Genomic DNA, 14,068 nt, shown 5'->3' with positions numbered 1-14,068 from the left:
ATATGTTAACTGTAACTTCATAACTATTTTTCTTTATATTATTATTTACAGTAAACTAGACTGTTAAGATAATTTGCTTATGATTGATATATTTTTGTTTAATATTTAGGAGCACACAGAAAAGAGGAGAATCATTTGGAATCAGCAGAATAGGTAGCAAAATTAAAGGAGTATTCAAGAGCACCACTATGGAGGGAGCTATGTTACCTAATTATGGTTTAGCTGAAGGTGAAGATGATTTTGTAAGTAAATATTCTTCAATTTGATATATGTATAACTTCAGACTTGCAGTAGTATAAAAAATTGGATATGCTCACTTGTTATTTTCCTTCTTCTTTATCTTGCTTATTTCAGACTTCCTTTATATTTCCCATTCTTCCATTAGGTATTATAATTTCATGGTGCTAATCTAATTGTAAAAATCCCGGAGCACTAAGTTACTACTTACTAAGGCCAGAATGGTTTCTGTTAAGCTAAGCCAAACAATTTAGCGTATTTTGGTTAGGCTTTTACTTCATATCCTGATCTTCTTCCTTTCTAACCCTGTTGTCCAGATGTACAGAGTTGTTCATAGATGTCCTAAACTCTTGCACTCAAACTGTGATGTGTGGGTAAACTGCATCAGCATTACCTGGAAGCTTGTTATAAATACAGAATCTCAGGCTTTATTCTAGACTTACTGAATCATAATTTGCATTTTAATAAGATCCCTAGTTGATCTATATATGCACATTACACCCACCATGCTCTTTATTTCTCTGTATTTTTGCACATGCTGTTTGTTCTTGAAATGCCCACTCCATGAACCCTTACTTGAGTAGAACCCAAGTAGAATTGAACATTTTCTTTTTTGTGTTCCTATTAGATCATATGTTGAAGCATGTACCATATTGTATTTGAAATTATATGTTTATGATTGTCTTCCCTACCAATTAGTGAGTTCCGTAAAGGTAAACACTGTCTTATTTGTACTTTTTATTTGTTTAACAATCTTTATTGATCCTGAATTTTGCCTTTTAATGACTTTGAGCAGTGGAGATAAAATGATGATTAAGACATGGACTCTGCCCCTAAGAAATCCACCAGCCTGGGTTAAAAGGAATGAATAGTAGTGATTGAATTGATAATGACTAAGAAAGAGATGGGGGACGAAGAATAAAAAACCCTATTTTTCCTCCTTATCTCTTCCTTTTGACCTCTTTCTCATTGTATTGATGAATTGTTTAGGAGATTCACTGCTTCTTCATAATTTAAATGCAAGGAAATCTTATTTAATTCTTTTTTCCTTTTTAGATAATCCAGATATGTTATATTTCTCTCCCTAAGCCTTGTTTTTCCTTAAAAGTGTGGGTCGAATAAAGACAGTAGACCAGAGTAAGGAGTCTTTTTTCTCAAAATAATGTTTATTTATGTTTCTAATTTTAAGGATATTATAATCTCAATTTTTAAAATAATATAGAAAAGTGGGGAAAAAATTAAAATACCACCCATAAGCCTACCAATCCAATAACCACTTCTATTAACATTTTGGTGATTTTCTTTTTTTAAAAAAAAAAATCTCTATCTCCATTGATTAGGCTATATTATATATGTAGTTTGCTGCCCTGCTCTCTCCCTACTTAATACAGTAACAAAACATTTTCCTGTGTTACTGTGAACTTCTCAACACATAATTTTTGTGCAGGAAGAGGTATACTTTTTATGTTTTGTTCTTCCTGATTACTTGAAATAATAAAATAAAAACATACCTAAAAGAAAAAGAAAAAGAAAGGAAGGGGTGTGGTGGGTAGGGTGTTGACCCAGACCAAGATGATGTCACTTAGGATTTAGAGGATGCTGTGCTAGTTCTAAGCTGTGGGACCTCATGGAATCTTTTTTATCTTGTTTAGGAAGTCGAGGGGAAAGGGAAATTGTCAGGGATAAAGTGGTTTGTGATCCAAAACTGGGACCTGGGAGGCATTTTCTTTTAGAAACCTTGATAGGATCATTTAGTGGCTGTGCCTCCTTGCTTTGTGACCTTGGGTGAATTGCTTAAATTTTATCGTGATTTAGTTTTCTCACTTATGAAATGGGGATAACAGTGTTTAGCATATATATGGGTGTTGTGAGAATGAAACAGATAATATATATGAAGCAGTTAGAACAGTGCCTAGCATATAATAAGCACTGTAACCACTATACAGTACTATAATACCAATTCTCATAATTTTATGAATGTAAATGATGGATTAAATTGGCATATATCTGCTGGTCTGGGAACCAAAGTCCACTAGGTAAGATTGGGTCTGTCTAAAATGCATTTCTGTCCAAGTTCAGAATTGATTTACAAATAAACTTCTAGAATGTAATATGACCATTGGTATGTTGGCAGTTATATCTATATAGGAAATTTTAATAATTAGTATTTCTCAAGGAAATAGGGGGACATCTCCTTGCCTTTTGTTCTCTGCCTCCCTTTTTTCCCCATCCTTTTTTTTTTAGAGGGAACATCTGTTTGAAAACAAAAAAAACCTGGATTTTCTTTTTATAAAATGTTGATATACAGTATTTACTTACTTTCAAAGAACATTAAAGGAAGCCCTGAAAATCCTTAGAAACATATTGCTCTAGAGATTTTTTATTATACTTTTTGATATAAATACCATTTAAATGGTAACAATAAATTATAGGAAGATGATTTCTACTGCTCCATCTGTTAGGAGGTACTAAAAAAGCTGGTGCAGACCATGACCAGTTAGTATGTTTTCTGTAGAAAAGTTTTCCTAATTGCAATGAGAGAAAGTGGAATACATTGTCTCCTCTGTCATGGAAATGTGACTATAAGAGAAGGAGCATGTCCTGAATGGGCCTTAGACCTCGAAAATATCATGACAGGCCCGGCTGGTGTGGCTCAGTGGTTGAACGTCGGACTACGCACCAAGAGGTCGCTGGTTCGATTGCTGGTCAGGGCACATGCCTGGGTTGCCGGTTACATCCCCAGCAGGGGGCATGCAGGAGGCAGCCAGTTGATGTTGATGTTTCTCTCTCATCGATGTTTCTCTTTCCCTCTCTCTAAAAAAAAGAAAATATCATGATGAGAAGTTGTCTGGTAGCTGTGCAAAACATTAAATTCTATTGCATGAGAGAGAGACATCATTACAAATCTTGTAAGAAGCATCAAGATGAATATGGTGTTTCTGCTATTAATACAAACTTTCAAATCTCTCAAGATTCAGTAGATTCAGTAGGTGACAGTAATGAGAGTGAAACATCCACATCTGCAAATATAGAAACTTATCAGGAGAATACAAGTTCTACTGGGCATCCCAAACTTAAGTATCCCTTATGTCAAGAATCAAATTTTACCAGACAGCGTTTACTGGATCACTGTAACAGTAATCACCTATTTCAGGTAGTTCCTGTGATGTGTCTTATTTGTCTATCTCTTCCTTGGCGAGATCCTAGTCAGATTACTAGAAATTTCGTTAGTCATCTAAATCAAAGACATCAGTTTGATTTTGGAGAATTTGTGAATCTTCAGTTAGACAAGGAAACCCAATATCAAACTGCTGTTGAAGTATCTTTGTATCTTTTCAAGTAAACATCTGAAGGCTGTAGAAATCATGCATCTTTGTACCTGCAAGTGCAATCTTTAAGGAGAAAACTACATGAAGTCATCATTTCAGTAACTTTATGTGTATATTAATAAAAGTAATTCAGTCTAAAAATAAGTAAATAAATAAATTATAAAACTTTGTCTTTCATTGCTATTTTTAATGTTGCTAAAAATTTTGTTTTCATTTTGCATTTTAAATTGATTTTGTGGAACTTTTGATTTGAGAAAGTCCCATTTTTTTACTTTTAGCTTGTTAAGCAAATTCTGTTAATTCATGATGCATTTTACCTTCTCTTCTCAGAAGTTAAATCCATTAACAAACATACAGTTATGATAATCATCAAAAATGCTACCCCTGCACCTCAGGTTCCAAGCAGTGGCGTGGGCATTTTCCTCACACATGCTTGTTTCTAGGTTTATAAGGAGGTAGTCTTGTCTCAAAAAAGGCAAAACCAACACCTATTATCTGTCTTTATAGTTTCATGTTTTTAGGTCTTGAAGATTTTTGTTTTCAACAGCGCATTAACAAGACCTCCTAAGATCACTAGTGGTCTTATCAGGGATTATGGAAAGCCATTTTAGGACAAGAACAGAAAAAGGGATAATTGCTAAGTGACTATGTGGGAGGAAAAGTCACTTAAAAGAAAGAGGTAGCTACCAGGCTTGGGAAGAGAGTAGACCTGAGAGTAAAGGTGGGGTGCTAGAATTCTGGAAAGAAATTTATCTCTACTTGTTTGCTCTGACTAGGCTATTTAGAATTTTCTTAAGTGCTACAGCCTTTGACTCATTGCCTTAAAAAGTGTGTTTATCTGTAATATTTTGCCCTCTTTAACATGAGTCAGAGGTGTCTGGGTGACCAGGTGTAGATATAATGTGCCAATTTAGAGGCTCTCTTTCACTTAGATGAGGTAGAGACAGTTTTTTCATTCTTTCTGTGTGTATATTTCAAGTAATACATAGTTTTAAAAATAATTTCTTAAAAATTAAAAAAATTTTTTTAAAGTAATTGTTTTAAAAATAATTTTTAAATAATTGTTCTTTAAGTAATATTGTTAAAAATATTTATTATTTTAAACATTTAATTTTATTAACATTTTAGAAGCCAGAAGATTAAAAAATAATTTTATCAAGATGGGTCCCTTTCAGACCTCTTTTCTAACTTTATATTAGTTAATGCTGCAGTGAATACTTGTGCCTTTTTCCCCAGTTTAAAAAATTTATTTGGAGTAAATACTTTTATTAGAATAAATTCCAAGAAATGGAATCAATTGGTTGAAACTGTTTTATGGCTTTTTATAAATACACAATTTCAAAATGCTTTCTAGAAAGGTTGTGCCTGTGTATCTAGTAACCAGCAATATATATCACAGATCCAGTTTATCTCTGCAATCTCTATCACTGGCTGTTAACATTTATAAAATTTTATATCCCTAAGTGAAAAAATATCAGTACATTAATTTTTACTGTTTCTTACCAAAGTTAAATATTTTTCTATATTTGTGTATTTTTAATATTTTTTCCAGTAATCTGGAGTATATATTTTCTATTGAATTTTCACTTACAGGTGATGTAATGAAACTTAGAGTTGATGCTGATAACTTGTTTTTATTTATTATCTTTATATTTTTAGTAGAAAATCCAATATCACCTAATTTCAGGTCTGAAGGTCCTGCAAATATTACATTTTTTCTGGTGATTTTTTTCCCCAGATTGAAGAAGGTATTGTTGTAATGGAAGATGATTCTCCAGTGGAAGCTGTGAGCACACCTAATACTCCCCGAAACCTTGCTGCGTGGAAAATTAGCATTCCCTATGTAGACTTTTTTGAAGATCCCTCCTCTGAAAGGAAGGAGAAAAAAGAAAGGATACCTGTGTTTTGTATTGATGTTGAAAGGAATGATAGAAGAGCAGGTAGGAATCTTTATGAGTATTTTTCTTAAAAGATTCTGGTTAGTCTGTATCAGGAATGACACACATTTTGTCATTTATAACTATCAAGTATGATTACGTATCCAAGAGATAATTGTTTAGGACAGAAAATTGGATGAAAGCTTAGGATTTTCTAGGTGATCTCTATTACCAGTTAATTATTTGTTCACTCAACAAGATGCCTGCAAGACACTTAACAATCCAACAAGGCATTTTATATAATGTTCTTTCAGTGGTTTTGTTGCCATCATCAGTGTACAGCACTATATCAGATATTATACCAATTTAATTAAGACAGCATTTCTCCTCCTCCTTTGTTGTCAGTAAATTAGAATTGATAAAAATATGAACAAACACAACTTTATAAGTTTTCTTCATGTTTTGCTATCATTTTTCTTTTGGTGGTTTTACGTGTAGACTATAATAGTGACGGGGTAAATAGCATCTGTAGGAAGTACAGTTCCCACCCTAAGCTTTGTCCAAGAGGTGGGACATTCGTATAAGCAAAAGCACATCAAAGTTGTGCCCATTTTGGGAATGATGAGCAGAAAGATAAAGTTGAGCTTAGGAAGAGGGATCTGTGATGAAAGGAGGAAAAAAGTGCCATTGTTAGGAAATGGTTAAGAGAAGGGAGTGACTAAGTGATAGTGTGAAGATCAGTGCTAATAATTCCCCTTATTTCTTTTTCAAAAAGTCTTAGTTGTTTTAATTTTTTCAGAAGTTGATCCTATTTCAAGAACATAAAACATAGGAATAAGGAAGGAAGACTTCTCAGAGTAGCTAGCTATACTTTTTCCTATTGTAGCTAATACCAGGCAGGGTCTTGCTCTATCCAGTTCTGAGTCACTGCTACTTGATTTTGTTGTAGTTACCATTCAGTCTTGCTAGTTGCTGTTCTATCTCAACATTCTAATAGGTATACAGACAAACCATTGTCGGTATTTATAGTATGATTTCAAACTTAGTTTAGTTGGCATCTTTTGTCTGCTGTTCCTACTGATTGGCATTTTAAGGTTGGAAAGAACAGAAAAGAAACCCTGGTTAGCTTCTGGGTTCAATTCTTCCTGTGCTTTAGTACTTAAAATCTGACTTTTGTCTCTCAGGAAATTAAAACTTTTGACCATTCATCTATAAATCCCTATCAATGTAAATTTATGTGAGCATGTAGTAAATTTATCTCCTTTTGAAAGATTTATGTATGATATACCTTTTTTTAAAAATATGTATAATTTTTATTTTTGTTTAAAGTATTACAGATGTCCCTTTTTCTCCCCAATGACCCGTTTCCCCCCGTTCCTTCCCCTTCCCCAGTCACTCTCCCCACCATTGTCCTTGTCCTTGGGTTGTGCATATATGCATATAAATTCCTATGATATACTTTTAAATGTTTTGGGGATATACATACTTTTGTTTTTGCCTTTTGGACAACCATCTTTCAGTTTTGTTCTTTATTTTAAAAACTTTGGCTTACTAATTTAACCATAAAATAAATACCAAAAATATTGTAAAACTTGTACTCTAAGGATAATTTTTATCAGCAGTGCTGTATATAGACTTTTACAGTCAATGTAATATGTGCTCTTAGGAAGCCATGGCCTATGAGAGGGAAAAAGTGTATCATTTAAATACTACAATGGATTTTATATGTGTAGCAAAATAGCAATTTCAGGATTTTGAAAACCAACACTAAATATAACACATAGATCTTTTAAGATTAGTGTTGGAGGAAAATAATAGAATTTGCCTTACAGGTTGTGACCTTAGCAGGTTGTTTTGTGCTGAATACTGGTGTTGTTTTTGGGCTGCTGTGGTTTTAGTTGATTTGATCCATTGCATTTCCAAATCAATACTAGAATGACATGAGATGCTAATAATAGCAGTTAACATTTTAGGCTGCTTATCTGTGCTTTGCACTGTACAAAAGTGCGTTAGGGGGATTATTTTATGTAATAGGTACAATTATTTTTATTCTAAGCAAACTAAGGCACAGTGAGGTTAAGTTATTTGTTCAAGTTTACATACAAGGTGAGACAAAAGTAGGTTTACAGTTGTGAGTACACAAAACAGTTTATTCTTGTATTATTGTTTATCAGTTATTGTATTATTTTTCATATGAACAACTATAAACCTTTTGTTTCACCCCGTAGTTAGTAAATGGGGGACTGGAATTGGAATAGGCATACTGACCTGACTTATTCTTTAAACCGTTAGTTCTTGCTATCCAGTTTGGTAGCCACTGTCTACCTGTGGCAATTAAAATTAGGTTATATTAAAAGTTAAGTTCTTTTCTCAGACCAGCCACATTTTAAGTGATCAATAGCTAATAGCTACTATATTAGTGCAGGTAATATAGAACATTTACAGAATTTGCAGAAAATTCTATTGTATAGTCCTGGGTTTTTTTGGTTTTTAAAAAAATATATCTTTATTGATTTCAGAGAGAGGAAAGGAGAGGGAGGGAGAGAGATGGAAACATCAATGATGAGAGAGTCATTGATTGGCTGCCTCCTGCACATCTCTGACTGGCGATCGAGCCCGCAACCCGGGCATGTGCCCTGACTGAGAATTGAACCCCGATCGCCTGGATCCTAGATCGACTCTCAAGTGCTGAGCCACACCCAGCCGGGCTATAGTCTTGTTCTATACTGTATTAGATCAGGACAATTAGTAAATATTTGAGATACCCAAAACTGACTATAAATTTTTTATGAAACAGCATTTTTGTGAAATTTAAAAACTAATTATAATTGCATAATTTTTTGAAGTTGCTGAGCTCTACAAGTCTGTTGTAGAAAAATGTATATTTTATTGAAATAACTTCATAAATAGGTGAATTTTATCAAAGTCTTATAAATAATTTAAAATTAAAATATGGGATAAAATATGTTAATAGTGTGATGCTAAGAAATAATAAATTATTAGGACTGGAATAATTTCCAGCTCTGTATACTTAATGTTTTAAATACTGCATTCTTTTAATAGTAGCTTGTAAAATTATTTATTGCTCAATGTATATTCATTCAATTTACAGTTGGGCATGAGCCTGAACATTGGTCTGTCTATAGGAGATATCTTGAATTCTATGTACTTGAATCAAAATTAACGGAATTTCATGGTATGTTGTCCTTTCTTTATACATTACATTTCAGCCTTAGCTTTCTTGAAAGCTGTGGAACCAGATTAATTTTTTTATTTTAAGTAATAGTAACAAGGAAATGTACACTGATATTGGTATTAGGAACATTTTTTATCTTATTTCTGCTTTTTTATATTTTATAAAGTTTTACAATGCATATTTATTGCTTTTTAAATAATATTAAAATGTAAAATATACCTATTTTTAAACTGTATTTTAGAAAAGATTCTCCAATTTAATTTTTGTTTAACCTGATGTGGTGGATAGTTTAAAGCAGGCATTTCAGAGTTGCTCTTGTTTTACCATTATCTGTCTTGGTAGATATATTTACTATGCATCATGGGAAATGTTTTAATTTAGCTTTTAGATTTAGATATGGAAACTAAACTTGTGGATGAATGTTTCTTTTGAGGATAGATCAATCAGAAAAGGAGAGCACTTTTTCGTTTTAGTTCTTTTTCTCCCCTCTTAGTCTCTCCCATCTATTCACTTATATTAATTAATATTAGGGATATAGTTATGAAGTATTTCCAGTCATTTTCTATGTTGGTGGGTTTGATTTATGTATTCCAAATCCTTTTATTTTAGAAAAGCTCTGTGGAATGTCCCCTGATCCAAATTCAGGTTGGTTCTAAATTGAGAAGGGCAGGGGACCTTCTTTACCCTACTATAAGAGCAAATCTCATGGTAAAGAGATTATAGGAAGATTTAAAAAAAAACCCACAAAGTCCTACTCTGTACTTTTTGCCTAGATTTTGACATTGTACTTGTCTTTAAATGGTTTTCTCTTTGTCTCTGCCAACCTCATGCAATGCTATCCTTGTCTCATTCTTTCTCTCAGAACTTTTCCTTTGGTTTAGAGTTGAGAGAAGATCATTTATCTCCATACTTTAAAATCCCAGATTAACCAAAGTTGGTTAGATTCCCAACAGTATTTTTCCTTTTTGGTACTAAAATTTCCAAAGTCAGCCCTGTCTGAGAAAGCACATCCATGGTTTCTAAATTTTGTTTTTAAGCTTATATAGCATTGGCAATATAATTTTTTTCCCGTGAGAGAGTTGGTATTTCTTTAGTAAAATCCCATTGTTTGCAAAATAATCTCATGATAATTTTTTGAAGCTTTTTTTACTAGTATAGAAGGTTAAATATATCTGTATAAAGAGTAGTGATATTTTGGATATCAGTAGATTCAAGTTCTTTGGTCTGACAACTGTAATCTCTGATTTTGTACAGATTATTTAAAAGATAATGACACATCTCTACAAGACAAGCATGTGGATGTGAACTTGTTATAGTAAATTATAAATTAGGTTTTTAAAGTAGTAGCAGAATATAATAATAACTTTCACATATATTAATTTCAGGCACATTTCCTGATGCCCAGCTTCCTTCCAAGAGAATTATTGGTCCCAAAAATTATGAGTTCTTAAAGTCAAAGAGAGAAGAGTTTCAGGAGTATCTGCAGGTATAGCACCAACTTAATTTAGAACACTGCCTGCTAATCATAGAATTCTCTAATTTGTCTTATTTTCCTCTTGTATGTATATGCTTTGCTTTACAAATACATATCAATGTTGATTTCTAAAATTCTTTTATTTATAATTTTTTATGTGAAGATGAATTATTGTCAAGAATATACTTTTAAAAAAAATTTATAACTAATGAAATACCAGATATTTTCTTAGAGGAAAGAAAGTCATATGTTGGGTTTAGTTTTGGTTTGGGAAGTTAAAGAAACAAAAACTTTGGTGTAAAAGATTAAATACATTCTAAGAAAACGGTAGTTTTTGTTATTTTTGTCTTATTCTTTGTTTGATTTTGTGTTCAGCACTTTCTGAACTTAGAAATCTTCCCTCCTGTTTTGTTCTTCAGTTCTTTCCCTTTTTCAATTTGAATGTGTTTTTCCAGTTTCTTGGGATCTCCTGACCTACCATTTACCACTTGGAAGTTAATTCCATTGTTCTCAGTGTGTGATCATTGTGTTATATAAACAGTACAACTGGTATATTTTCACTGTTGGTACACTCAGCTTAAAAGTTACTTATTTGAGACTTCTCTAAAATTAATGATCGTCTTTCTTTAATCAAGTGCATAAGACCAAAGAGGACACTTTTGTTTTATTTTTTAACACATCATTTTTATTTAGACACTCAATTTTGTAGTTTTTATTAAGTGTTAACGCAGTTAAATTTGGTTACCTTATAGCCAAAAATAAGTGCTTTATAAGATAAAAATATTCAACAGTATAAAAAGGTATTTACATTTTATTTACTGTGTTTGAACTGTTGAATACTTTAACTCAGAAAGTATTTTTTATATATTTTTGGTGGTGTGAAAGTTGAAATATGAATTTGCTATTTACTACAGGATATATATATATATTTTATTTATTTATTTATTTATTTATTTATTTACTTACTTACTTACTTACTTATTTATTTATTTTACTTGATTTTTAGAGAGAAAGTGGAAGGGAGAAGGAGAGAGAGAGAGAAACATCAATATGAGAGTGAAACATCGATCGGCTGCCTCCGGCACACCCCCTACCGGGGATTGAACCTGCAGCCTGGACATGTGCCCTGACTGGGAATCAAACAGGCCACTTTTTGGTGTACGGGATGATGCCCAACCAACTGAGCCACACTGGCCAGGGCATTACAAGGTTATTCGAACACAACAATACAGTATTGTTAACTTTTGTCTTTGTTGATATCATTACTCATTATTTGAACTGACTAATTCTTTCTGAGGACGAGAGTACCTCATTCTAGAAGAAATATTTTCTGGTAATATGGAGTTAAAGGTTGCAGTACTGGTATTTTGTTTATATACAGGGTGGGGCAAAAGTAGGTTTACAGTTGTGAGTAAATAAAAGTGTTTATTCTTGTATTATTATCTATTAATTATCGTATTATTTTCCATAGAGCAAATGTAAACCTACTTTTGCCCCACCCTGTAGATTTCTGCTCATAGTTTTGTAACTGTTTCATAATTACAAAAATGAATGTTAGGTAAGAGTGAGTTAATGTTGGCTTTAAAAGTTCAGTTTGTTTCATAAAAAAATAGTGTTATAGGAAGACCAGACAACAGATTTTCCAAGTTATTTCACATTTCTACATTGAGTCTTTGCTGAATTTTTTATGCCAACTTCTTTTAATTATCAAGATAGTTGTATGATATTATAATACTTATTTTATAGTTGAGAAACTGAAAAATAATATTAGCTGATATTTATGGTCTTCCTTCCTGTGTATCAGGTAGGTGCTAAATGCTTTATATAACAACATTATAAAGTAGGAAGTATTATTTTCATTTTATGCGTGAGGAAACTGACTCTTAGGCAATTTAGGAACTTTTCTAGGGACACCTACTGTCACACAGAAGAGCCAGAATTCAAACCCATTCATGTTTGACTGTACAGACTGAGGGTTTATCTGCTTTGTGATACTATTTTTTCTATAAATATAGTTTTATTCTGGATATGAAATAGCTTTGGAGGATTTAAAATTGTTTAATTAGTTTAAAAATTATTTTAAAATAGTTTTGAACACCCTTCTAGATTTTAAAACTATTTTTCTTTTTTTGTTGATTCAAGAAACTTCTGCAGCATCCAGAACTGAGTAATAGTCAACTTCTGGCAGATTTCCTCTCCCCCAATGGTGGAGAAACACAATTTCTTGATAAGATACTACCAGATGTAAATCTTGGTAAGTCAAATTAGAAAATCACATATGAGAGGATAAACTGAAAAAAATCAGCATTTTCAGATTAATTTAGAAAAATAGTTTATATAATGAAGCCATGTGCCAAACTCTAAAGTGCTTCTTATACACTGTTAGTATAAGTTGGAAAACCACTTGAAAAAACAGTTTGGTATAAAACTAAATAACCCAGCAGTTCCTCTCTGAGATATATACTTTGTATGAGAAGCTTGTATTCATATTTAAGACTGTTCATAGCAGCATTGTTTATAATAGCCAAAACTGGAAATAATACAAATGTTTATCAGCAATAGAATGGACAGATAAATTGTGGTAGATTCATAAAATTAATACCTATAGCAATGAATACCTATACCATATAGCTTCTTGCAGCAGTGTCAATAATCTTAAAAACATGTTGAATGAAAGAAGCAAGACACAAAAGAATATATACAGCATGATTTCTTTTATATAAAGTTAAATACAGACCAAACTAATATAATCTGGAAAAGTGTTAATAAAATTGTTAAAGATGATAATGGAAGAAAAGCAGTATTTCTAAATATATTTTACATAACGTAATCTTAAGTCTATATAGACCTCAATGAATGAGTTGAATATTATAAGTAGACATTTGGCTTTTATCTGTATCTCTCCAAATTAATATATTTAGTTGAGCGAAAATATTTGGTATGTGTGTGTTTGGGGTGGGGCAGGGTGTCTTCTTATCAGGGAAAATGTGAGGACATTGTATATATGGTTATAAGAGAGAGAATTGGGTAGATCTGGTTATGGACGGTTTGACTGAGGAAGAAATGTTCAAAGTGACCCAGGTTTCTATTTCAACAACTGGGTGAATGCTGTTACTTGCTGAGATAGGGAATAAAGTAAGAATAGTTCTGAATTTGTTGAATTTATAGAATTTAGTTGAAGTTTCAAAAGGCAGAAGATAGGCAAATTATAGAGAAGTTTGAGTGTTGTTTGAAATCAGAGTGAGCAAATCATTTGGCTCAGGCAGAGCATGTCCTAGAGAAAAGCATAGAATGAAGTCCTGTAATTTAAGGACCTTTGGAAATTCTAATGAGGGGGAGGAGTGGTTTATGGAGGTACCAAAGAGAAGTAGCCTGATTGGCTGGTTTGCATGTTGTGAAATAATCTCCATTTTTAATTTCGACTGTTATGTCTCTTGCTACTTTTTTTAAATTGAACGAAAAGAAATTTAAGTGGTATTTATAAATTTTGACTAATTTTTACAGTCATTTTTAAAATCTTTAGAAAATCTTAAGAAGTTTGATATTTTATAACAAGGGAATCTAGTCCAGCCAGGCTTGGCTCAGCAGTTGAGCATGGGCCTAGGATCCAGGAGATTGCGGTTTGATTCCCAGTCATGGCACATGCCCGGGTTGCAGGCTCGATCCCCAGTGAGGGGCGTGCAGGAGGCAGCTGATCAATGACTCTCTCATCACTGATGTTTCTATCTCTCTATCCCTCTCCTTTCCTCTCTTTGAAATCAGTAAAGATATATTTTAATTAAAAAAACACACAAAAAAACCCCCCAAAACAAGAGAATCTAGAGGTAAGATCAAGAAGAAATTTTGGTTAAACAGGATTAGAATATATTCTTAATCTAAAATACAGAATATAAACTACTCAAATAGCCAATTTAAATGTAGCAATTTTAAAACTTTTCTTTTGACTACATTTTGT

The 14,068-nt window shown here is 32.4% G+C and overlaps 1 protein-coding gene across 2 annotated transcripts in view; it reads left to right on the top strand.

The window, feature by feature from the left end:
* The window catches only part of SNX14 (sorting nexin 14), a 63,690-nt gene that overhangs the window by 39,121 nt on the left and 10,501 nt on the right, over window positions 1-14,068 (top strand). For both annotated transcript variants that reach the window (XM_016207320.2, XM_016207319.2), the window contains 5 exons: window positions 110-242; window positions 5,305-5,506; window positions 8,556-8,639; window positions 10,025-10,125; window positions 12,256-12,367. In XM_016207320.2, the coding sequence (XP_016062806.2) occupies window positions 110-242; window positions 5,305-5,506; window positions 8,556-8,639; window positions 10,025-10,125; window positions 12,256-12,367 (632 nt within the window). The remainder of the gene's footprint in view (window positions 1-109; window positions 243-5,304; window positions 5,507-8,555; window positions 8,640-10,024; window positions 10,126-12,255; window positions 12,368-14,068) is intronic.

This window comes from Miniopterus natalensis, chromosome 5, assembly GCF_054644295.1.
Source record: "Miniopterus natalensis isolate mMinNat1 chromosome 5, mMinNat1.hap1, whole genome shotgun sequence".
NCBI classification, from domain to species: Eukaryota; Metazoa; Chordata; class Mammalia; order Chiroptera; family Miniopteridae; genus Miniopterus; species Miniopterus natalensis.
This window is presented reverse-complemented; position numbering and strand designations above follow the sequence as displayed.